The sequence below is a fragment of the Centruroides vittatus genome, unplaced genomic scaffold, assembly GCF_030686945.1.
Source record: "Centruroides vittatus isolate TY-2023 unplaced genomic scaffold, ASM3068694v2 contig_878, whole genome shotgun sequence".
Taxonomy (NCBI): domain Eukaryota; kingdom Metazoa; phylum Arthropoda; class Arachnida; order Scorpiones; family Buthidae; genus Centruroides; species Centruroides vittatus.
Window position 1 is genome coordinate 116,267 of NW_027122570.1, and position 24,109 is coordinate 140,375.

Consider the following 24,109-nt stretch of genomic DNA (forward strand, 5'->3'; position numbering starts at 1 on the left):
CAACAAGTAAAAATATACAAAAAATATAAGTATTATAACATATATACCAAAAAAATACTTATGGAGTCACAAGTTAGCAACTTGAATTATGAAATATACATTTTTGAACATTGAGCCTAAAATAATTTTTTTTTTTTTGTTAAAATGAGTTTATCTGTGCTTTGCTTAAAGGTGCTATAATAAAATACACTGCAATTAAATTATTTATTATCAATGTTACAATAGTCATAATTATAATTATAAAATATAATTATCAAAGTAAAAAATAAGTGATTTTAAACATTCTTACGTATAAATTAACATTTTTCTTTGGTCAAACAGTATGCCGGGATTTCAAATATTTTTCAATATATTTAACTTGTATAAATAATAAAATTAAAATTGAAAATTTCATAACAAAATAAGAACAATATATAGTTTCTAATGTGATTTTTGTTGTTGAATTTCTTGAAAAGTTTGTTAAAATTTGGTAAATATGGCATTACAGTACTTTCATTTTCAAATGAGATGGCAAACTCACACTGTTCAGCTGATTTCTTAATTTATTTTTAATAAAATTCATGTTCAAAAATGTCTGTGAAAATATGTCAATCTGAAAATCAACAGAAGTCCAAATGCACAAGCTTTTAATTGAATATAAGTATCAGGCAAACTAACCCTTTCAGAACCTTTTTATCCAGTAAGGTACAATATTTAGATGCAAGAACAAACATTTTCGACACTCTATTGAGTTCTGCTTCAGGTTCGATATTGCGATGGCAAACTGTTCCAAGTATCAAAAACAATTTGATCTTGCCTTTTAAGATTTTCTATCTCAGATCATTTATGTTGTGCAGAAAAAGTACATTTCTGTCTCTCTAAATTTTCTAATTCACTTTTAAGATTACATATTTTGAACTCCACATTTCCTCAATTTTTAAATCTTCTAGTTCTAGTTGAAAAAATGCTTGATCAATATCACTAAAAAGTGAAAAATTCAAATCAGTAGAATTAATTTTGAGAAGTCTCAATAAAAACAATAAAGTTGCCTTTTCCTTTCTAAACTCTTGAAATCTCTCACCAAATGCCAATTTCATATTTACACTATTTGTAAGAAATATGTTAAATCTATTGAAATATGATCCTGTTGATATTTCTTCAACATAGGAAAATGTAGCAGTATGCCTTTCTCTAAGTCTGTAGTAAACAAACATAATTTTTGTTCAAAAGCAAGTACTATTTCTAAAAGCAAAATAACTATTTCCCTTCTCTTGCAGTTTGTTATTTAGTGTTTAAATGTGAGGCCATGTCCATCATAAAATAAAATTATTGTAACCAATCGTGATTATTGAGCTCAACATATTCAAGATTTTTTCGGTTTAAAAATAATTTTACTTCTTCAATGCAAGCAGCAAATCTCATTAACACCGCTTCTCTGGAAAGTCACCTTACTTTATTGTGTAAAAAAATCAGAATATTGGCCATTGACTTCATTAAGAAGTTCCCAAAATTGCTGATGATACAGTGGTCTTGCCATTACAGTAGAGCATCGATTATCTGACTCAATTGGGGACTAGGGTTGGTTGGATAACTGAAAAACGGATGAACGAAAAGTATGAAAAAATATGATATTAGTATAATATATTAGTATATCCCATGTAATTAGTATATTAGTATATTGCTATTAACCTACTTTGTGTTGAATTTTCATTGATGTTAAGCCTAACAAATTTTTTTTTTTTAAATAATAATCAATCATCGCTATTGTATTGTTAAAAATTATTTCTTTATTTTGCACAAAATAAATACAAAAATAAAGGAAAAATAGAAAATTAAGTCTGGTTTAAATACTGGCCTCCCTTTTGTGGTCAAGCTAGTGTTGCCAGCAAAAGCACGCAAAAATTTAACAAAAATAATATTAAAGTAGCCAAGACATAGCCAAATATTGTAGTGCCATTGCACTAGCGGACATTTGAATTTGCCGACTAGAACGTGGTCGGTTAACCGATGTAATGGTTGATTGGGGATCGGATAATTGATGCTCTACTGTATTTTGTTCACAATTTGTACAACCAGGTCCATAACTAATGTTATTTCCTTCGGAAAGTTTGTGAACAAAGTGCCTCTTGATGGATTATGCAGTAAAACAAAAAAAAGTCAAACAAAATTTGTTTTTTAAACATAGAAACAAAACCTTTCTTTTCACCTTTCATACTTGGTGCTCCATCAGTTGCAATTGATACTATTTTATTCATATCAATATTTTTACTTTTCAAACAATTGGTAACAGCAGATTCTATACCAGTGGTTCTTAACCAGTGGTCCATGGACCACTGATGGTCCCTGAAAGCACCCAAAGTGGTCCGTGAAGTCATCCTAAAATTATTAAATAAATGACGACGAGTTTTGTCAGTTCAAATTTCAAATACATTTTGCTTATTTAGTGGATTTTTTTGCACAAACTAAATAAATTGAACCTTCAACTGCAACGGTCAGGAAATATGAAATTGGAAGGCACTAGCAATATATTTGCATTTGAAGATAAAATCAGTACGTCTATCGCTAAAATCGACCTAGTGATCAGCAAAGTTGAAAGAGAGAATTTTTCTGCGTTTGATACATTAAACCCAATTATTGACAGACAGTGTGCTGAGATGCCCACCAGTGGCCGAGCGGTTCTGTCACTAAACACTGAGAGTTTGGTCGCAGGTTCCCACTGCGTTCGGACGGGTTGGCCACGTGGAGTTCTCTGGGTTTTCTCCACGTTTGTAACACCTGAATAGGGGTCAGTTTCCTTTAAAAGACCTCCTGGAAGGCATTATTCGGAAACTAATCCACAATCCTTTCATAGTCAACATTTCTGAGGTGCCAGATAAAATACAAGAGTTAATTGAAATGTAACACGATAGTAACTGCAAGGATACTTTCGAGACAGGAATTAATCTTGAAGATTTCTGGAGCCATAAAGCTATTGCTTTCTCCAAAATTCGAGAAACTGCTTTACGGTACCTAACTATTTTCAACCACATATTTATGCAAGCAAGGATTCTCAGTGCTTTTGATAATTAAAAATAAACATTGAAATCAATTGGATGCCAATGCAGACATGCATTTGGCTTTGAGTAGCACTGAACAAAGAATCCAGCAGTTGGTAAACACTATGCAGTTACAAAAATTGCACTAAAATAATATAATTAATGTAACATTTTCGCAAATAATATAATACTCTTGGTTTCGAATAATTTTATACATGTTTAATTTATAGAACAACCTTATAAAAACTTATATTACTGCCAAACAGCTCGTGGTCCATGGCAAGAGAAAAATTTTGATAAATGGTCCCTCATCACTAAAAGGTTAAGAACCACTGTTCTATACCCTCACCTCAAGTTTGTCCTGTAAGTGGCAGTATATCAAGTAACTCTTTCTGAGGTCCATCAGAGTTAACATATCTACAAATAAGTACAACCTGTGCAATATCATTCACATCGCAAGATTCATTACAGGCAATAGAAAATCCTGGTGTTGAATTTAAATCCGTAACCTGTTGACTAGTTACATCATCTGCAATACAAACTGTTCTATCTCTGACAATCTTAGCAGACAATGGCATGTCTTTTATTTTAGCAATTATTTCTGTTTTATTTTTAAAATCGCAAAAATGATATTCAGACATTTTAATAAAACAATCTTTCACAAAATCGCCATTCATAAATGGCTTTCCCTGTTTCACTGTTTCTAGAGAGGCAACAAAACTAGCAGTAGATGTATTATTACTTGATTTTATCCAATTTGAAAATGTACCTTTACTTAAGTTCATTTTACATTGAAGTTCTACTGCTTTTCTTCTTTCTTCTTCCTCTCAATAAGTGATTGCAAATGCTTCATATTTATTTAAAAAATGCCTTTGTACATTTGATTTTTTACTATTAGAAAGCCTTTCTTGACATATTAAACACACTGGAAATCCTGTTAAATTTGCAACCACCTCAAAGGATTCAGTTCATTCACTTCTAAATTCTCGATTTTCTTCTACTTTTCTCTTTTTTCCAGCAATACGAGAAAGACGGAAGAGGTTAAATATTACCATCAATACTAAAAGCTTTTATTCAATATTTTTCTTTTGCACTAATGAACTAAACATGAGTAAATAAAAACAGTATAAAACTACCATACGCCAAGACGACATGATTGTTCATGTCATCTTAGCGTATGGTCTTTATATTAAATCAAGCAGGAAAAACTGCATTGGAGTATTCATGACAGCTCATGTCTCTGATTTTAAATTTACCTTACAATTGCAAGATGTCTCCACAGGTTATATTTTTAGACGAAACCATGAGGGCCATGGACAAAATTGCTTGAAGATGCTCATGAAATATGACAATATGACACCACCCCTCAAGCATCATTTGCTGAAGTGCTAAATTCTACCTTTGGGGTAGGTTAGTTTGGCATGTTTTTCTCAAGGCAATATTCAATTATTCTTAAGTTTTGTTCTTACTCTGATAGTGAAATGATAAGTGATTAGTGAAATTAAAGTCTTTAAAAAATATTAGTGAAGTTTACGACTTATCTTTTTCTTTTACTTAAATTTAAAATTTTATTTTGTTGTATGTATATTATTTACTAACTTAAAAAGAGCTGCGATTATATATTAAAAAAGCCACAGGTTGCCGATCCCTGGTTTAGGGTCCAAGCAAGAGAAATTTTGACAAGATATATTTCTAAGATTATCATTCTTTCCAATCTGTCAATTTTTGAAAAGACTATTAAAGTTATGATCAGTAACAAAAGTATAAAAGTGACTTTGAATAGTTTCTTTCTTCAGTAAAATTTAGAAACAAAACAATACCTTATATCAGGGATGGCCAACAAGTCAATCGCAATGCCAATTTTGGTCGATCGCTCGAGATGTCTTTGACTTAATGTGTTACACTTGTAACTGAATGCAACGCATGAATGTAACGTGCAAAAACAACAATAGGCATGCAGTTATGACTGGACTCTTAGAAAACATAGCCATTTAGCTTGAATATTTGATACTGTCATGCGATAGCTTCTTTTCTTTAGTATTAACAATATTATTATTATTAATCAATATTATTTATCCACGGTGACAACGTTGAGTTTCAATTTTTCATTTGTTTAAAATGTAAGTACCTGTTCTTTATGTTTTAAATAAAATTATGGCTTCTCTTACCTATCTATTTACTTGATAAGTGAGCGTTTTCGGCAACAGACCTCTATATTTTTGGATTTTTGGAAATACGTCAATCGAGAAAAATATCCCAGTATCACCAAATGTAGCAAATATATTTATTCCTGTTTCGAAACTACATACCTGTGTGAATTGGCATTTTCATACTTAAAGTTAACGAAGACTAAACATTCTGTCCTGACTGATTCCCATACTGAAGAATCATTATCATCATCTTTGTCAGGATATACACCTAATTATGTTTCCTTGGTAAGAGACGTGCAAACTCAGTCCTCCCATTAATGTAACGTAATAAAATAAATTCTAAATCTGTCTTCATCAGTAGCTAATTTGAATTAATAAATATTGTTAATAATTACTCATGTTTTAATTCCCCTGGACATGAGTTTTTTGGCCCGTTATACAATTATGTTGCTTTTTATGTAGGTAGATATAGAGAGGTTTCAAGGTCGCATGTCACGTGATAAAACACACGTGCACACGTTTGCTCCACCCATTCGCCATTTTTGTGGTAGTTTTCGCTCGCTTAGCTTGCACGTGGTCTGTTATTCAACGTCTTTTTTTAGTTTAAACGTACAAAAATACTGTAGTTCTATTATCATGGATTAAGTTAAAAAAGATTCTTTTCTTGTGGGCTATTCTAGCGGTCTAACAGGATGAGATGCAGCTCTGTACGAAGAGAAAATTTCGTTATTTCAAGGCGATCCATACAAAGCCAGTTTATCAGACTCTGTCGTAGATCAAGAGTTGTGGCCGAAAGTAGAATTTGGTGACATTATAAACTATTTGGTTTTGACAACAAATTTCTACACCCTGTCACAAATAAAAGCTTATAAATCTTTAGAGGCCCATAACTATTTAACAAGTGGCTGGGTTTCTCCTGATATAAAAGTAAAAGTAATGAATAACAGCAAAGTAATATTGTTTGGAAAGATATGTTTTCTTTTGTTTGTTTAAACTCGTGCTTTTACGTATTTCTTAACTAAGAATTTTTGTCTGAAAGTAAAAGTCTAATTAAAAACAGCTGTGGAAATTTTTTAATTCAAATTGTTCAGTACCTTTATTTTCTAGTTGAAACTAGCATATAATAAGTCTACTTGCTTTTAGTTTTAACGTGTAATGTTTATAAGTTTGCACTAGTTAAAGCCTGAAATTACATTAGTTATTCGTTTATAAATGCACTATAGCTAACTAAATTAATATAAGCAAATCAGTAAACTCTTTTAGGTTTTAAAATATAACTTAATGTTTATTAACGTAAATATTGAAATGAAATGTTTCTGACAAACTCTTGTATTGATATTCAATTTATTCGTAACGAAATTTTTCCGGTTAATTCTCGAGAGCCATGCAGTTTGCCTTCGTCGTGAAAGCTCCTCAGTTTGGGATCCTTGATGACAAATAATGCCGGAAATTTTTAAAAATGATGTTCCTTTGTTCTTGAGTGAACTAGCATTACACCCAATTACACAACAAATCACCATAGTGATATTCGCGACGAAAAAAAACAACACAAGAACTCCAGTTAAAGTGCACGTGAACACACACAAAACGTAAACAAGTCACAAAAAGTCACAAAGATGGCGCTGGACAATTGCGCATGCTCATGTCGTCACTCGTAATGTCGACATGAAACCTCTCTATACAGGGTGTTCCATTACAAGATGCACTCTGACAAGCTATTGATAGATTAGCAAAAAATAAGTCTAAAAATTTTATATCATTCTTCCATGATAAATTTTCCTGGCCCAAAAAGAAATTGCAAAAGTAAAATCTTATAATCAAATTATCAGCCGTACTGTGCAGTTTTATAACAACTTTTTCAAGTTTACAAACAAATAGTACCACAATTTATACATTGTAATTGATAAAAAAAATTAAATTATATTTTAAGTTAATAAAAATCTATCTTAAAAGTGTGGAAAAATCGATTTTTTTAGGTGCCGCCTGTACGGAATGAACTCGTAACTGCAAATATCAAAAGTTGGGTCTGGAAATTTATTTTCTTTATGAGCTTATATCTTGAAAACTTAATAAGTGATTTAAAAAATAAAAAATAGTTTTGAACGTATATTTTCCTTATCTACCCATAGCTCGCGGGAGTGCACCTCATACTGAAGCACAGTGTATAAACATAGTATGTATTTCACACCCCCCTCGCCACTTAGACTATGCCTACGAAAACAAGTCGATTGCGACACATTTTTAAGATAAAAAGTAGATCTTATGTACACAAAAGTTGGCCACCCCTGCCTTACATCACTCCAGCAAATAAAATTTGATGAACCCAAAAACATTTTTGATCCAGTTTAAATGAATCATCTTTAGTTGTCAAACACAAAAATGAAATAGAACATACAAAATTTAAAGTTTAAAACATTTGTTCTATACTCATACAGAACCAGATTTGTCAACAAAAAAATGAAAAACTTTAGTGCAACCAGGCAAAACTGAGAAGAATTAAGGAACATAAAAATGGTGAACGTAAGGTGACCAATTGTTCTCCTTTTGTAAGTTCTGTCCTCCCTTGAAAAGTGTCTTCTTACATGTCCTCCTTTTTGATATTTGAAGACTAATCTGTAAATCTCCGTATTCAATTGATGTCGAGCCAATCTGTTGCATGTGATGTGATATCACATGTTTGTATTTGACATGACGATTCATCAAGGCTCAGTACAGTGTGACAAGATGCAATTATGAGATGCATGCACTCTGCACAGGAGACCTTGAGAGAGCATGCCGCACATAAGTAGCTTTGTTTACTTCTTACCAAAACACAACATGGTGTGGCTGTCAGCCATATTGTGGTTGTGTTTTTTTTTTGTTTTTTTTATAGTTCATAAGTTCTATATATATACTGTATATATATTTTCTTCTTCCTTTGTTTCTACCTTCTTATTCCTTTCCTTTGTCTCAAAGCAATTCATATGTAAACTATCACCGCTTGAGGGAAAGGATTACCCTTTCCAAGATTCGTGAGTTAAACAAAGAGGGAGGAGATTAAGACTTCCCCGAATTTGGGGAAATAGACAAAGGAAGTGTGAGCCGAAAGCAGCATAAGAGTGGAGAGTAGTCATTTTTTGGGTTTGACCTCAAGAAAGACAGATGTCGGACAAAGCGCTCCAGACTCGAAAGAGGGTGAAAGAGAGGAGACTGCAGTCAACAAGACAGGGAACCTGAGCAGACCAGGGAGAGAAAGAGATACGAGGATCCATAGGACACACTAAGAGAGAGAGAGAGAGAGAGAGAATCCAGACATAGAATCGCTTGTTTATTAGAGAAAGAGAAAGAATCATGATTGTGAGGACGAGAATCGTTAATGACATTGATCAGACAACTTGGACCCGGATACTTACTACTTTCTTTCCTATCGTTCCCTTGCTTTCCTAAGTCTGTCCTTTCCTTTTCTTTTCCTTATTATTTTAAGTTAGATGCAAGTTTAGTTTTAAGTTACTCATTAAGGTTATTCATTTGTACTTTGTTACACGCGCGTGTGGAATCCACCTGTAAAAATAATAGGAGACGACTCACTCCCCTGTAAAGATATAGAAGTGAAATTCTGTCGAGTTGGAATCCACGTATTAAAAGAACTGCATTCGGAGGAAATAAAAAGGAAAATTCATCGTGTGAATTTTTATCTCTGCATTGTTATTTGTAACCATTACTCGCGGACCCATAAATATCTCCTTCCGAACAACCACAATGGCACATATGCATGCAGTAGAGATTATTATAGTGTATTATTGTTGCAATGAATAAAATGTTTCATTTATTTACAATATTTTTTCCTTCAATTTATTTGTGTCCTCCTTTTCATTGTAAAAAAGTTGGTTACCTTAATAAATGTAACACCACTCTATAGCCATTTGTTAATGAACCCAATGTGGAAGTAATTTGGGACTGTGTTAAGATCATTAGACATATAAATGACACAATAGCCTAAAACAGTTGGAAATCCTGGAGATTTATAAAGTAAATAGAAGTCATGGATATGTTAACTATTGGGATGCAGACTTGCCCACTTCATAGAAACCTTTATGTGAAATGTAGCTTAGTTTAAATTTATGTAATTTTGTTTTAATATGAACATCCAATTTTGTGGTTGTTTTTACCTATTTTCTCACACTTACATATTTGAATACCATGTTCTTTTTCTCAAATATTTTAAACTTTAAATTTTGTATGTTTTATTTCATTTTTGTGTTTAACAACTGATGATGATCCATTAAACTGGATTGAAAACATTTTTGAGTTCATTAAATTTTACTTGGAGTGATATATGTTGTTGTTTTGATTCTAAATTCTTTCTCCAGTTTTTACTGTTATTTATTATACTTCAATAATAAAGAAAAAAAAGCCCTTGGAAACTCAGTCATCAAAGTAGGCCTTGAGACCTAAAGAATGGCTATCATTTGTGATTAACATTCTAATATTTACATCAAATCTAAAAATGACACAATATTCAGCTTTTTTGAAAAGTCAGATTGTTTTTTTAGTTACATATTATGAAGAATGCAAGATTTCTGAGTCTTCGGTGGCAGTCAGAGCCAAATATCCCATATAGTCCATAAATAATATGTATATGCCAAATGAAGTGAAAGTGAATTATCCAAGTTGGCAGACAGCAATATAAGATGAGTATTTGATTAGAATAGCATGTTGTCATAAAATTTCTTATTTATAAGTGATTTATAGAAAATGTCTAACCAATAGAAATTCAACAATAACTTCAAGCCCACTATGGTATATATACATATATACAGTATATATATATACATCAGTACACCAGTGAGAGATGATTCTGACTGGGGATAGTTCCAAGCCAACCACAATCATACCCAGAAACATCATGAGTGCATGTATCCTAAATAATCAGTAAATAACTTGCTGTAAACTTATAGCAGATAAATCTTAGTCTGAAAACTCTCAATGTCATTATTCATCATCATCAGAATTTCTGGAAGGTTAGAGCACAGTGGATAACAAAACAACTCACCTCTTTTGACTGACTTGTGAGACAAGAGTGCAAATTTGCCTTGAAGAAATATTTCAATTATGAAGGCCAAGTTTTCTTGGACCATAACATAGCTTGTGATGAGATCTGAACTCACCACCATTCCCTGAAATCAAAATAAAAATCCAAACAGTGGAAGTATGTAGACTTACTCTTGCCAAAAATTTTCCAATCAGTGACAGCTTTAGATTTGTTTGATCAGTTCATTTGGATTTTTTATCCAACAACCTTTTCTTGGTGATTTTTACCATTTTTGACCCCTAAAAGACTAAGTGAGTAACATTTCTCCAGTGATAATGCTGTTCAAGATGTTTTCTGATCCTAGTTCAGAAATGCTGACAAAACCTATGCTGTTGGTATCCAGACATTAAGCTGGGACAAGTGCATCTCTGTAGCAAGGATTATTAGGAGAAATAAATGTAGTTTCTTCAGCCCTCCACAAGACAGACAATAATGATATATTTCTGCATTTATGTTTTTCAATAATCACATTAAATACAGCACTGTTCAAAAGCAACTGCATCAGTAATAAGAACTGGTTAATTCTCATGAATGCCATAGTGTTCAGATTATTGACAATAAGTAAAGGTAAAGTAAAATGTATTTTATCATTATTAATGTCTTTTTAATCTCTAATTGCCCAACATTTTATGCTTTCTTATAACAGTGTTAATGGAAAGAGCTTTGTTTAGTGATTTTTGTAGAGGTAGGTGGGAAGTTAAACATATAGTATGTCAAAGAGCAGCCCTTGCCAATTCAAAAATTGTATATTGCCATCCTTGAATTTGAAGAAATAGGCCATCACTGAGATAGACAACTGAATCAAAACAGAATATGAGCCCATCAGAAGCGTAAACATCAGAGTACAAATTGAAAACAAGTAAATAGTGCATTAAAAGGAAGGCACGCATATTAAAATAACTGTAAATTCTGTTTTAGCAATTAATATTTATTACTGTAAACCAATTTAGCTTGAAAACTTTAATATAATCAAATGGAAATTGCAAATGAACTGAAATTAGGTCATAATTAATAAGTTAGCTATTTTTTACCTGTTTTCTTCATCCAATTAATAGTAATACAAAAAATACAGTTTAAATTCTAAATAAATTTAATCAAAATAGCATAACTGTTTAAATAAATAGTTTTTTTTTTTTTTAATTTCTAGACAATACTGTTTATAAAACAAAACATTTAATTATTTCAAGTTACGTTGATGTTACCTATGGTTCCAAGATGGCGGTTCGTCTCTGATTCCAGCAAATAGAAGGGAAACAGTAGAAACGTTCTAACCTAACCTATTCTAATAAATGACCATAATTACTACCAACAAAATTATTAGAATAGGTTAGGTTAGGTTAGAACGTGCGTCCCCACTGCTTCCTTGCTAGAATCAGACGAGCCGCCATCTTGGAACCATAGGTAACATTAACCCAAGTATACGAGTATATTATACAACTGAATGAGCATAAACAGTTCTCATCTTGCACACATATATATATATATATATACTGTAAGGAAAAAATATAAATTTCGGATAAAATATTTAAAAAGTAATTAAAGAATATATTTATTATTGAAAGAAAATTATGAAGTTACTAGTAAGAGAATTCGATAACCTAACATTTCATTAATTTTGAAATATGGAACATTTTCTTGCAGTAAGCACTTGTTTACCTCCTCTGCAATGTAAAATAAACATATGATCCACATCATGACGTCACTTACCCAAAATAGTTTGTTTTTGATGCAGTAAATCTTCCCCCAGCGGACTTCCATTCATTCATTTTCGATTAATTTATAAATATTATGCTAATTATCAATTTAATACATTAATTATTTTAAAAACTCCATGATAAGTGATATTAGACAAGAAAATAAAATGAAAAATTGTAATCTAGAAATTCCTTTAAATTGAAACGTTGCATACAAATATACAGTACTTCTACAGTAAACGATGGCCGCCGATTAGTGTTTTCTCCGACGCGCCACCGGAAAATATAGTTTATATTTTATTACTGTTTTATGAGTGTGTATATAAAATATATTATAGATTCTTGAAATGATAATGAATCAAATACTGAAAATTTATCCACATACATATTTAAATACATATGTGTTAATTTAATTAAAGCAAATAGACGATGCGTATTTGTTTTATCAATATCATATTTATTTATAGTGAAGTCAATAAAATTGATTTTATTGTCAACGAGCGATATTATTCACAAGAAATTTGAATAAAATTATTTTTCTATGCCGGGTACGTTATTCTTCTAGCGATCATAGAATGTCTGGTAGAATGTTCGTTTTTCTCGATGCTATTAATACTGCTCTAGGGAGATCGGGATCGAATCCCTAGGAATTTTTCGGGGAGGGGGGGTTCGTCCGGATATGTCGGATCCCATCCCTCAAACCGTATCTTTGCCGTTGCATTTAATTATAAGAGAAGAATAATGTATAAGCAGGACCGTCGAGAGGTTATTTATTTATTTATTTTAAAATTCTTTCTGGCCTACGAACATTAACAGAACATTTTTAAAATATATATAAATGGTTTGCTGTACATTAGCTAATATGACGATTTTAGTCTCTGTAATCCAAAATTATTCTTGGTAGACAAATCTCACAGCAAGTTGGATAATGTAGTATTCCTGTATGGATGGACAGAGACATTTTTATGATGGTATCAGGGAGATTAATTGCATGTTAGATCATTCGCAATTATTGCACGCGGGAGACGTTCGATCGTTTGAATTTTGGAATAATTCTTTTTGCATTCTATTTCAAAACCGTCGATAAAACCTGACGAAGATCGCGGGGGCGATCGAAAACGTTAGTTAATTAGTTGTTAATTTTCGTATGGAGTACCGGAAATTTAAAAGGCTTAGGAAGTGATATTGGATATTGGAGTACCGGTATGAGGATTGTTTTCTATAAATAGCTATGCCGGCTAGAACATACAAGAAGTTAACGTTAGCCCTAACGAGGGCAAGGGCTAAGCTGAATTTTCTTTTGGAATGCAAGAAGAATAACGTGTATCCCATGTCTATATACAGGATACGTCTACCATTAGGATGCGAATCCTTAACACCGAAACTTAGATGGTTGTGTTTGAGAAAAGCTATTCGAGCATCTAAGAGGTGCGTATACTCCTGCCTCGACAAGGTGATAGAAGCGGAAGATGACCTCTTTGAACACCACCGCGATTACCTACAACTGGAAAATCGAAAAGTTGCCTTATTTCAAGAAATATTGGCAAGAAATTTGGCGCGGAGATACAAGAAGAAATTGCAGTGGATAATGAGTAAGCAAAAACCCATCAAGAAAAATGTACCCCCCACCCCTCTGGTCTGCTGGGACGGCATAGTTCCTCCGCATTACTTAATCGAAACGGTAGCGCACGGCCCGATGTATACTCCGGGCTCATATAAACCCTTGCTGGAGACAGTAATGCCGGACATTGAAAGAATGGTCTGCGGAATGGATGAGGTTTTCAAGGAACATTACAGATGGAAGGCTGCCATGAGAATAAGTTGTAACAGAAGCTGTAGAAAAGACAGCATATGGATGCATATAAGAAGAACCAAGAAATGGCTTGCGGAGGAGCGTATCATTCTACTAAGGGCGGATAAGAACAGAGCACTCGTTCTACTCAAGGAAGAGACATATAAAGCTATGTTGATGCAATACATCGTGGATACGGACAGTGAGCAGGTCGCGGATAACTACGTAGACAAGTTGCATGCACGGGTTGTGCGATTCACGGGCACACCCTTGGCGAAGGCGCAGGGATTAAACAGGGCGGTGGTGGCGTCGCCGGATACACCCAGGCTTTTCGCTTTCGCGAAAACGCACAAGCCTACGCCTGCGCTCAGACCTATTTTGGATAAGGCTAGAGCCCCTACGAAGTTGCTAGAAACCGAGTTGCACCGCATATTGGCCGGACATCTCCAAGATTATCCCTTAACAGTGAAGAACTCCAGAGAGTTGGTCGATGAATTGAAGCGTACACAGGTTACAGAGAACACTCACATCACGGTATTGGATTTTCAGGCTCTATATCCATCCATCAAACTCCAACCTTGCTTTTGCGCCCTTAGGGACGTCCTACTAACCAAGTATAGCCTACCAGCACACCGCAAACACGTACTTGAGCTCGCACACCTGGTGTGCTACAATTCGCTGTTTAGGTTCGACAACGCCACGTATTTACAGAAAAGGGGGGTCCCCATGGGGAGCCCAATTTCGGGCGACCTGTGTGAGTTGGTTTTACGGCAGTTAGAGAGAGATGTCATTCACAGGTTTACACACGATATTATTTTATATCGTAGGTATGTGGATGACGTGATGGTCATATGGAAGAACAAGCCGAACGTCCATGATTTTCTGCGCAGTGTTAACGACAACCCGTATGGGCTAACGCTTAAACTAGATCAACTATCGGGCACCGATGTGCACTTTTTAGACGTCGCCATTCAACTCAAGGTAAACAGTATTGAAACGCGGGTGTATTACAAGCCCGACTACCTACCTATGTACATACCTGCTGGGTCTGAAGACCCGTATCCATATAAGATTGCGGCGTTCAGGGCGTTAGTTAGGAGGGCGTACACTCATAATTCTAAATGGGAGGACACGCTCACAGAGCTGGGACACATAGAAGACATAGCCGCTAGCCATGGATATAAACGTGGCCTCGTCCGTAGATTAGCGCGTAACTTCCGTAATACAAACACGGCACTTAGCGCTTCGGTGGCACGGGATAGCTCCAATTCGGGGCCGAACCGGCGCACGGTGGTCCAGTACAACAGAGGTATGCAGGACCTATACAAGGAAATAGCGCGGAAGAAGGGCACCAAGTTGGCGTACTCAAGAACCCAATCGATCTATTCGCTACTCAGGAACGCCAAAGACAAACCGGATTTTCTAAGAGCACCAGGGGTATATAGTGTCCCGATAAGGGATCACAGGTCCCAAAGGGACCTAATATACATCGGATCTACCAAGAGGTCCGTTCAAAGAAGGATCTCGGAACACAAATATGACGTTGCCAAAAAAAGACACACCACCGCCCTGTCGATGTACGCCACCGACCCCGAGATAAAGGCAGATTTTGATAAAACCAGCCTCGTTAAAACGTCATTCGACACGGACCGCATCAGGGCCTTGGAGACCCTTGAGATTTACAAGGCGTCAAAATCGGGGAAATGTATTAATTTCAAGGATGGCAACGTATTATCATATGCGTGGCGGTATGTATCCGAAATGCACCCGCAATGGTAGCATCTCAGGATAGTGTAGTATTCCTGTATGGATGGACAGAGACATTTTTATGATGGTATCAGGGAGATTAATTGCATGTTAGATCATTCGCAATTATTGCACGCGGGAGAGGTTCGATCGTTTGAATTTTGAAATAATTCTTTTTGCATTCTATTTCAAAACCGTCGATAAAACCTGACGAAGATCGCGGAGGCGATCGAAAACGTTAGTTAATTAGTTGTTAATTTTCGTATGGAGTACCGGAAATTTAAAAGGCTTAGGAAGTGATATTGGACTTCTTTATAATTTTCTTAACCAGTTAATTAAAAAAAATGAAAATATTATGTTTTAATATATAAATTAGAAGACAAGATAAACGCGAAAATTCGGTAAAGAAATGTAATAATATAAATTAATGTAAAAAGTACAGTAGATAAATGTAAAAAAAGAATATTTTATTGTATAAATGTTTTTTAAAAAAGAAAAAAATTAATATGTGAACGAGATTAAGAAAATCTGGTGAGAACCAACTTCATCATTGAAGACTAAGCGCCATTCAGTGCACTATCTGGAAAATTTAACTGTAAATATATGTATTGTAATAAAGTATGTGTATTAGTTATAGTACACATTCCCTAAGGAAAATACTGTAGGTCTATAGTACGATAAATTGCACTTTCCCCGCAGTTAAACTTTGCCCCGAATTGCCGTTGTGATAAACCATTTTCACTTTCTCTGATAACTTTAACACCTCCTTCTAACCACAGCACTTGGCATTTCTTTCGTATTTTCCACATTCTCAAGAAACTGAAATGTAGCTAGACTAATTCGTTAACACTTGCACCTAATTTCAAGAGTGGGAGAAGTGCCCGAAGTGGGTTCCAACAAGAGTTTTGACCAATTCATTATATTAAGAGGGGAAAACGTTGAAATGAGTTCGAACAATACTTTAGATAAGATACATTCGCAGTATCAACTAGACCAGATACTGTAATAAGCGGAAGTCGTCTCTTATTACAGTTGTTGTATGTTGTTTCAGATCAAAAATCGATTCCTGTGGTCGCGTTACACAGGTGGTAGTGTTAATACTTAAACGAAGACTGTATGCATAAACTATTTACTGCCAGAAAGTTTTTTCCATTTTGACAGGTGCCCATCGAATGCAAGTGGTTGCCTAAGCAGTTTTTACTCTATAGTCTATATAATAAAATCTATTAATTAAAAAACTATATTAGAAATTGTTTATGACATCGGAAAGCAAGATAATTAATTTTACCGATGTCAAACTCGTGCATTAGAAGTTTACAATGATTAAATTAATTCGATATAAAAAATCTCATTAAAAACGATTAAGCGTTAATCGCGGGTCATTAAAGATGTGTTAAAATCGCTATACAATTTTTCGCAGAGTTAAAAACTTCTGAAAAATTTTGTGGATAATTTTGTGGACCAAGAGAACATATAAAAAAAGTTTTAAAAACGTCCGATTTATTTGTAACGCTATGTAATCAGCCCGAGTTAACACGTGTCCGGGCAGTAAAACCTAAATTAATTAAATTTAATTAACCGGTTGCCTAATTAAATGCATTCGAATGTACATTTCCTGACTTTAATCCGTCCATTCTTATTTAAAAGTAATTTTAAAACTTTCAAATTTTCTAATTATATTTCAATATACTGTACTGTTTTCCATATATACATGTAAATTTTTTCCGAGAATTCCCACAAGTTTTTTCTTTCCATCCACTGGACACAGAGCTTTTCTCGTGTCTATTATGAGTTTTGGCCAAGCCAATACTGGAGACGATCGAGTAACAAGGAACGGGGATAGATTGCTCGTGAGAAATTTCAGGAGTTTCTTGTCAGATTTAGTCCCAAATTTCTCATGGCGATGGGCTACTTTAACCTCCTCGTCATTTCCTACGATTTTCTACATATACATTATCACAGTAACGTTTAACACAATTATAGCCGACCTCAAATGAAATGAGATTTGGGAATAAAATAAAACTATAAATTTTTTAAAATTATTTTTATTAAAACAAAAAAAATTATAAAAATACAAACGAAGAAACAACTTTATTTCGGCAGTTTCCAAGACATTTACATACAAATAAATTACGCTATACAGTTTCGTAACAATTCTTATATATATAATTTGTATATACATCGAAATATTTATCTATCTTAGGAAAAGTAAAAAGCCAGCGACAAGATGATTAACTTTCCCGACAACATTTAAAATTTTGGTGCTGCCATCTGTTATTATATTGTATTAAAAATTTTCTAATGGTAACAATCTCCCTAATAAACAAACTCCTACGAAATTTCAGAAATTATCGAAAGAAAACACAGGAGTTGTTAAGCTTCACACAGGGTGTACAAAATCGTGCCCTCCCACACTAACATCCATAGATACATATAGAAATTACCCTCCAAGCTTTTTGCATTTCTCGACATTTCAAGATGTCCTGAGTCAAAAATGTAAAAATCTTTGGGGGGTCATATTTTGGCGGATCGCCATACTTTCCCTCTGTTATAACAGCCGGGAAAGTAATATTTACATTAGCTATTATTATATTACTAGTTTCTAAAAATAATTTTAAAAAACAGTACGTCTACAGAAAATTAGAATTAGACTTACGAAGAAATGTCAAGAAATAATTAATTGGATTCTACCGTAGTACATATAAAATTATTCATCATATATTAGCAGAGTTTATCGAATAATTAAACAATTACCATTAAGCATGTTAGAAATTTAGTTGCAGAGTGAAAAGAGAAAAATTAACTTTAATCGATATTTTATGGATCTTGGGAATTAAAAATCAGAAGCGATTTAAAGTGGTAATGCTTTATCCAATAATAAGTCTCATGGCATAATCAAAATTGTTAATATTAATTAAGAAATAGAAAACAGAATGGATAGGTTTGAATTGCTTAAGTTTGTTTAATGAAAAGCGTAAAAATGAGACAATTAAGAATCGTAACGACTCTATTTTATAATAACCAATAAAGAATATTAACTATAGCTTCTGTTAAAAAAATAAAATTATATATAAGCATCGCTATTATAATAAATAATATTTGTTTACTATTAAGAAAACGAAGATTTCATATGACAAGAGATACTTCAGTCGTAAAGGAGAAAGAAATTTCAATCTCGCATCTCTCGTCAGACGAAACGTTCACAGATTAAATTCTTCATCAGACCTGTAAATTCTGTAATGAAAGCAACATACAAAAGTGTCTTACCGTTAGAATTATTTGGTTCCGATAAATTCGAATCATTACGGGAAGTACTGGCTATTGATGGCTCCGAAGTTACTGCTTCTTCTCGAGGAGTGTCGGAAACGTTTTCGTCCAAATCAGTTTGACTGGACGACGCTGGAAGTTCTGTAAAAACTTTAACATTTAAAATAATTATATAAAAATGATTTTATTTATGGAATAAATCGGTTACCAATATCGGAACTCTGAGTCGAAACTTGAGAAAAATGCCGAGATGTAGAATCTTCGAACAATCGATTGTTATCGTCTTCTGTCGTTTCGGTTCTTACATTGCTGATTTTGATTTTATTCGAAATAGGGGTAGATGTTGTTGCCATACCGGAGGTTGATGGGTCGAACGTAATTGTGGAAATGACCTGATTCCGAGGTGATGTTGGTTTAGACGGAGTTTTAGATTCAAACGTTTCGTCTTTCTTTTCCTGGAAGTATATATTAACCAAAATTGTTATCTAATAAATTATATTACTTTCTTATATGTTTTTAACTATAAATTTTCAAAATATGAACGAAGGCATTAATATATAAAAATTTATAAAAGAAAATGATATATGCTCACCCTTTCGATTTCGATCTCGTCATCGCCAACTTCAAGATTGATTATCGGCGGGTTTTCGATAATTTCTATTTCGTCCTCGACCGATTCAGTGTTTTTGAGTCCTGCATTCGATGCGAAAGAACTTTCTTTCCAGTTCTGTGATAAAACGGGAGGTTCTGACGGCTTAACTTTAGAAGGAATCTCGACCACGTCGTCGGATTCACTCGAGGAGCTTCTCTTTCTCCTCCGTTTTCTTTTCTTCGATTGCGAAGTGGAAACTTCGGCAGAGTCCTTTGCCACTTCTTCGCATTGAAGTAGACCATTTATTTTCAGCACTTCTGCAGTCTTTAAAACTCCAGATAATTGACTTCTCGGGATGTAAATTTCACCGTTATAAATAAACTCCAGAATAATTTTCAGATCGGAATATTTTGTATCGGTTAGGGCGATAACCGGATACTGATTGGGGTTATCTATAAAAATACTACTGAAGATTGGACTACTCGCGCTCAGTATCAATTTGTGTGCTTTCGCTTTTTGTCCTTCGCAGTATAGAGTGACGTCCATCAAATTTTCCTCAGTCAATAATCGCTTGAAACTAGATACCAGATCTCCCTTGTGATTGGGCCATTTAAAATAAAACTGTCGACTTCCCATATTTAGTACCGTATTTCTAACCTAAAACGATTATTTTAAAATATCCTTGAAATCGTTACCTCAAACGAATTAGAAATTTAAAATAACTGTAGAAGATATTATTTTTGTTTCTCCCTTTAAAAATTAGATTAAAAATAATTATAATTAAAATGTGGCTTACCAAAATTCTGTTTAAAACAAGAAGAACGAAAGAACCAACAAGATAGCTCACGCTCCGATGAAAGATTGCAACGAAACTGAGAATGTCGGGAAATTTACAGATGGCCTCGTTTACTGATTGGTGGTAAACGGTGAATTCTGATACTCCGATTGGACAACTAATGCCATTGGATAGTTTGAATGTTTTTAAAACATGAGACGACGCTTCAAACGGAAAATGTGTAACGGTTATCGGCACCCGTAACGAATTTAATATTCAATTTATAACGGTTATAAAATGGCCATCTCGATGCTTTTAAATTCTAGTTTATCTTCTTTATTCAGTCAAACATCATTTGAACAATCATCGAAAATTTATTTATTTGTTTTATTAATTACAAGCAATAATTAAAGGAATATTTTGTAGACAAATATAAAATCTGAAATAAAAGACACTATTATTTTTAAAAATTTTAAATAGAGAAAGATATCTTTTTTTAAAAAACATGACCGACGAATGTGAAAAACTTCAACCTTATACTGGTTTCGAAGGTACTGTACTTTTCAGTATAACTGGTTTGTCTTGCTAGATGGACCTTTACATACGTGGCGATGTCCCGGTATCGACGACATTTGGTCATCTGAAATTGGTAAGTTTACTTATTTCTCTAATAAATCCAGTTTATTCAGTGACACGATAATATCTATCTCCTGTTTAATTGCAGACCTACAAGACCCGTTTACATTGAATATTTCTTCAACCGAAGAAAGAATTGAAGTACAGTTAGCAATATTTCTGAACGTTCCCGATTTTAATGTTTTTAACATTCCAAGCGATATAATTGAAGATGAATCTGTGTCGCTATCGAATGTATTCTATGGGAAACCAGATAAGCAGAAACAATTGCAGAATCTGTGCCGAAAAGTAAACATATCGGCAGGAGAAATTAAATGTGCCATTGCCTACGACGATTTTACGGGATGTTCGTACGAAATTAATCCTAACTCAACCGCTTTTTACACGATCGAAAGAGAAGCAAATAGATTTACCGTATTTTACGGAAAGAGAGTAAATGCTCTTTCTCTTCCTGTTGTAGCAGGCAAATGTGATTATAAAAACGTAAAAGAAAAATTCGAAATATTAAAGCATTTAAACCCGAAAATGTCGCAGAAGACATGTTTTGTATATATTTTTCACGACGTGTGTAAAATATGCATCGATCCAGTAATTCACACGTTTAGAGAAGCATTCCCTTTAGTAAACCACGTGGTTTACAACTGTTTTCCTTGGTTTCTATCAATTAATCCACCAGAAAACCAGGACTTTGGTAATGTTAACGTCTCTTCGGATGGCAAGAGAATTGCACTATTTGTTTTTGTATGGTGGGAATGATTATACTGTACTAATTTTAAAAAACTGTATTTTTACGTTAACTATAACTGAAATTAATAAAGCTAAAATTAAGTTTATTAGCTCACAGTACTGTTCTGCACTGTTTCGTACGTGTTTATCCGACAAAAATAAATGTTTTAATTGTAAGCATAAACTATAAACGGATCGTTTAAGGAAGAGAAATGTATTTAAGAAATTCTGGATAAAATGCACTTATACTTGATATAGGAAGGCATTTATCTGATATATAATTGTAAAACTTGGTTAGTTCTGATCAGATCAGGAAGTGAATTTTTATATTCAATGTTTCTTACTTATGTAAAGTTACAATTATTCAAATAATTTATTTAAATTTTAAAAATTTGAATGCAAATAATCTAAAATTTCAGTTTTAAAAGTTCTCGTGATTTATTAAGGGTTAAAAGCAAATGGGGAAACCTCACGTGAAGTCTGTATCTGACCAAAAGTAATTAAACATGTCCAATATATTGAGTAATGTTTGTGTAGAAAGGTATTTTATCGTTTCATTCCTTTTATTATCAACACCGGAGACTTTAAGTGACCAATTTTCTGATTACAGTTTTATTTCACTCAAAGTGATAGACAGGATCGTCCAAAAGAGGAACGTTATTACCAAAGCTAAATGAAAATATTAGGTCGAGCGAAATACTCTCAAATAATTCAATCAATCCGAGGGAATCTAGTATTTTCACGTGGTCTTGTACGGTAATAATGGAACTGAAAGATTCATAGCTGCTTATTTTTCCTACGTTTAGATACATAAATACTCTTATAAATGTTACATATAGCTTATAAGTAGTAAACTATAATGTACAGGTTTCATCTAAGTACACGCTACGACATTCGCTTACCAAAGCATTCCTTAGAACGTATTTCCGTCGTTAAGCGGTGCACATACACATAGATATAGAATAGAACAAGCACTCAATTTTCTAGCAAAATATATTTTTATGCAATTTGATTGTATAAAAATATACTACTCAAATTTGAAGTTTCGATTGATGAAATCGAGGAACGTTGGTTGGTTGTTTTAACTGGTACTTACTCAAAAATTATAAGAAATACGAAAATTAAAGCCAAGAGAAATCAGAATATCTAATACAATTTTTTAAAATAAACGTATATTATAATAATGAGGATTTTCGATAAGATTTACCATTGAATTTATTAACACTACGACGAGACTAGACGTTTAAGTAATGCAGCAAGGCTAAGTCAAGGTATCAGATCAAAAAATGGACTTCTAACAGAAAATAATTGTTTTTCTTGACAAGTATTCTTCAATACAAAACACTTTGCCAAACATACTTAATGGCGCTTTGAACGTTTAATAAAACTTACAGTAAAAGATTATGCATGTATAAATAGTAGGCCGATATAAAGAGATACAAGATAGCCCCAAAGTCTATGATGTACAGTACTGTACCTATGATGATACCTAGTAATTATGATGTTTTGTAAGATTATTTAAGACTGATTAAACGAGATGCGACTTTTCAATCATCCGGCAGAGAGACCGTGAAAATTTAAAGTTTTTATTTATTTTACTCGTACATTTCTACGACTCGGAGAAGAGCGAACCATTAATCTGGACGTCGAGTGTCGAGTTACGCGAGTAACGTCGCGAACGTGTCGAGAATGTCACCTGGTACTAATGTGAGGTTTGCCGAACGACTGCGTTAGTCAGAATGTCGCGCAGTCACGATCCACGTGTGGGAGTGAAAGAAACTCTCAAGAGACAGGTTTTCATTCGTAACCCGTTTATATAACAAAAAGTGCTTACAACTACAATATACTTTTATCAGCGGCGGCGTTCGAGTCTTCTGGGCCTCCTCTCGGAATCGAAAGTCCACAAGAAAAGTCCTCCGATGTTTCGCAGGAGTATGATGGCCTCGGGGCGCACTGTTCAGTTTCTCGAGGGAGAGTTCCGGAAGCAGGGACGATTCAAATTACAGGTGACAAATCCAAGGGAGTGGGTGACTTTCCAAAAGAGATGTAATCCAACTGCCGAAGATCACGGGAAAAAAACCCCGTCGTACAATCGCGAGACAAAGCTCTAAGAGCCAAGAACCGAGAGAACTAATGACCGAGAGAACGTCACATCCCTTTTTCTCAGGGTTTTTATAACTTTCTTTTGAGTCCCAGATCGAACATTCCGATAGGTCGATGTCGATTTGCCTCCGCTCTCTAATTGGTCCCCCCCCTCGTTACGCATTGTAACGAGATCGGAACTCCGGTCGTCGGATGAGTCAACATCGACTGACAATTCGATTCCTACCGAAGATGTTCGATCTAAGTACTCAAATTCATCGATTGTTTCAACCTGAGAAGAATGACTTTCTCAGAAATTTCTACAGACGTGTCCTTTTATGGACATGTAATATTCACTTTTCGTTTAACTATTTTTTTTCTTGTCTGACAGTTTCTTTTTACAACGTTAATTTATAATAACAACAATTATTATAATTTGCTTCTATACAAAAATTACAAAACAAAAAAAAATTTTCTTATTTGCACAAATAGTAGGCCCACTTCCGAAGCTTCACAGGGCTCTCCGCCATTTTTAAAATGTCGCTGTGGAGTAGCGACATTTTA

The 24,109-nt window shown here is 33.9% G+C and overlaps 4 protein-coding genes across 9 annotated transcripts in view; 1 reads left to right on the plus strand and 3 right to left on the minus strand.

The window, feature by feature from the left end:
• Positions 1–12,193, minus strand: part of LOC136983194 (coiled-coil domain-containing protein 177-like) — a 90,934-nt gene extending 78,741 nt beyond the window's left edge. For 3 of the 6 annotated variants that reach the window (XM_067279866.1, XM_067279865.1, XM_067279861.1), the window contains exon 1: positions 11,943–12,182. The gene's annotated coding sequence lies outside the window, so the exon portion shown is untranslated. The other 3 variants (XM_067279862.1, XM_067279864.1, XM_067279863.1) reach the window with 3 other exon arrangements.
• LOC136983213 (uncharacterized) lies at positions 3,365–3,799 on the minus strand. Its single transcript, XM_067279898.1, has one exon. It carries the CDS (start codon positions 3,797–3,799, stop codon positions 3,365–3,367), a length of 435 nt encoding a protein of 144 aa, XP_067135999.1.
• Positions 12,194–13,160: 967 nt separating the features above from the next.
• LOC136983214 (uncharacterized) lies at positions 13,161–15,500 on the plus strand. The gene has a single exon (XM_067279899.1). It carries the CDS (start codon positions 13,161–13,163, stop codon positions 15,498–15,500), a length of 2,340 nt encoding a protein of 779 aa, XP_067136000.1.
• A 3,154-nt stretch (positions 15,501–18,654) lies between these two features.
• On the minus strand, positions 18,655–19,962 carry LOC136983215 (protein tramtrack, beta isoform-like). The gene is made up of 3 exons (XM_067279900.1): positions 19,327–19,962; positions 18,943–19,189; positions 18,655–18,875 (listed from the first exon to the last, which is right to left on the minus strand). The coding sequence occupies exons 1-3, from the start codon at positions 19,960–19,962 to the stop codon at positions 18,655–18,657; spliced, it is 1,104 nt and encodes a 367-aa protein (XP_067136001.1).
• Between the last annotated feature and the right edge of the window lie 4,147 nt (positions 19,963–24,109).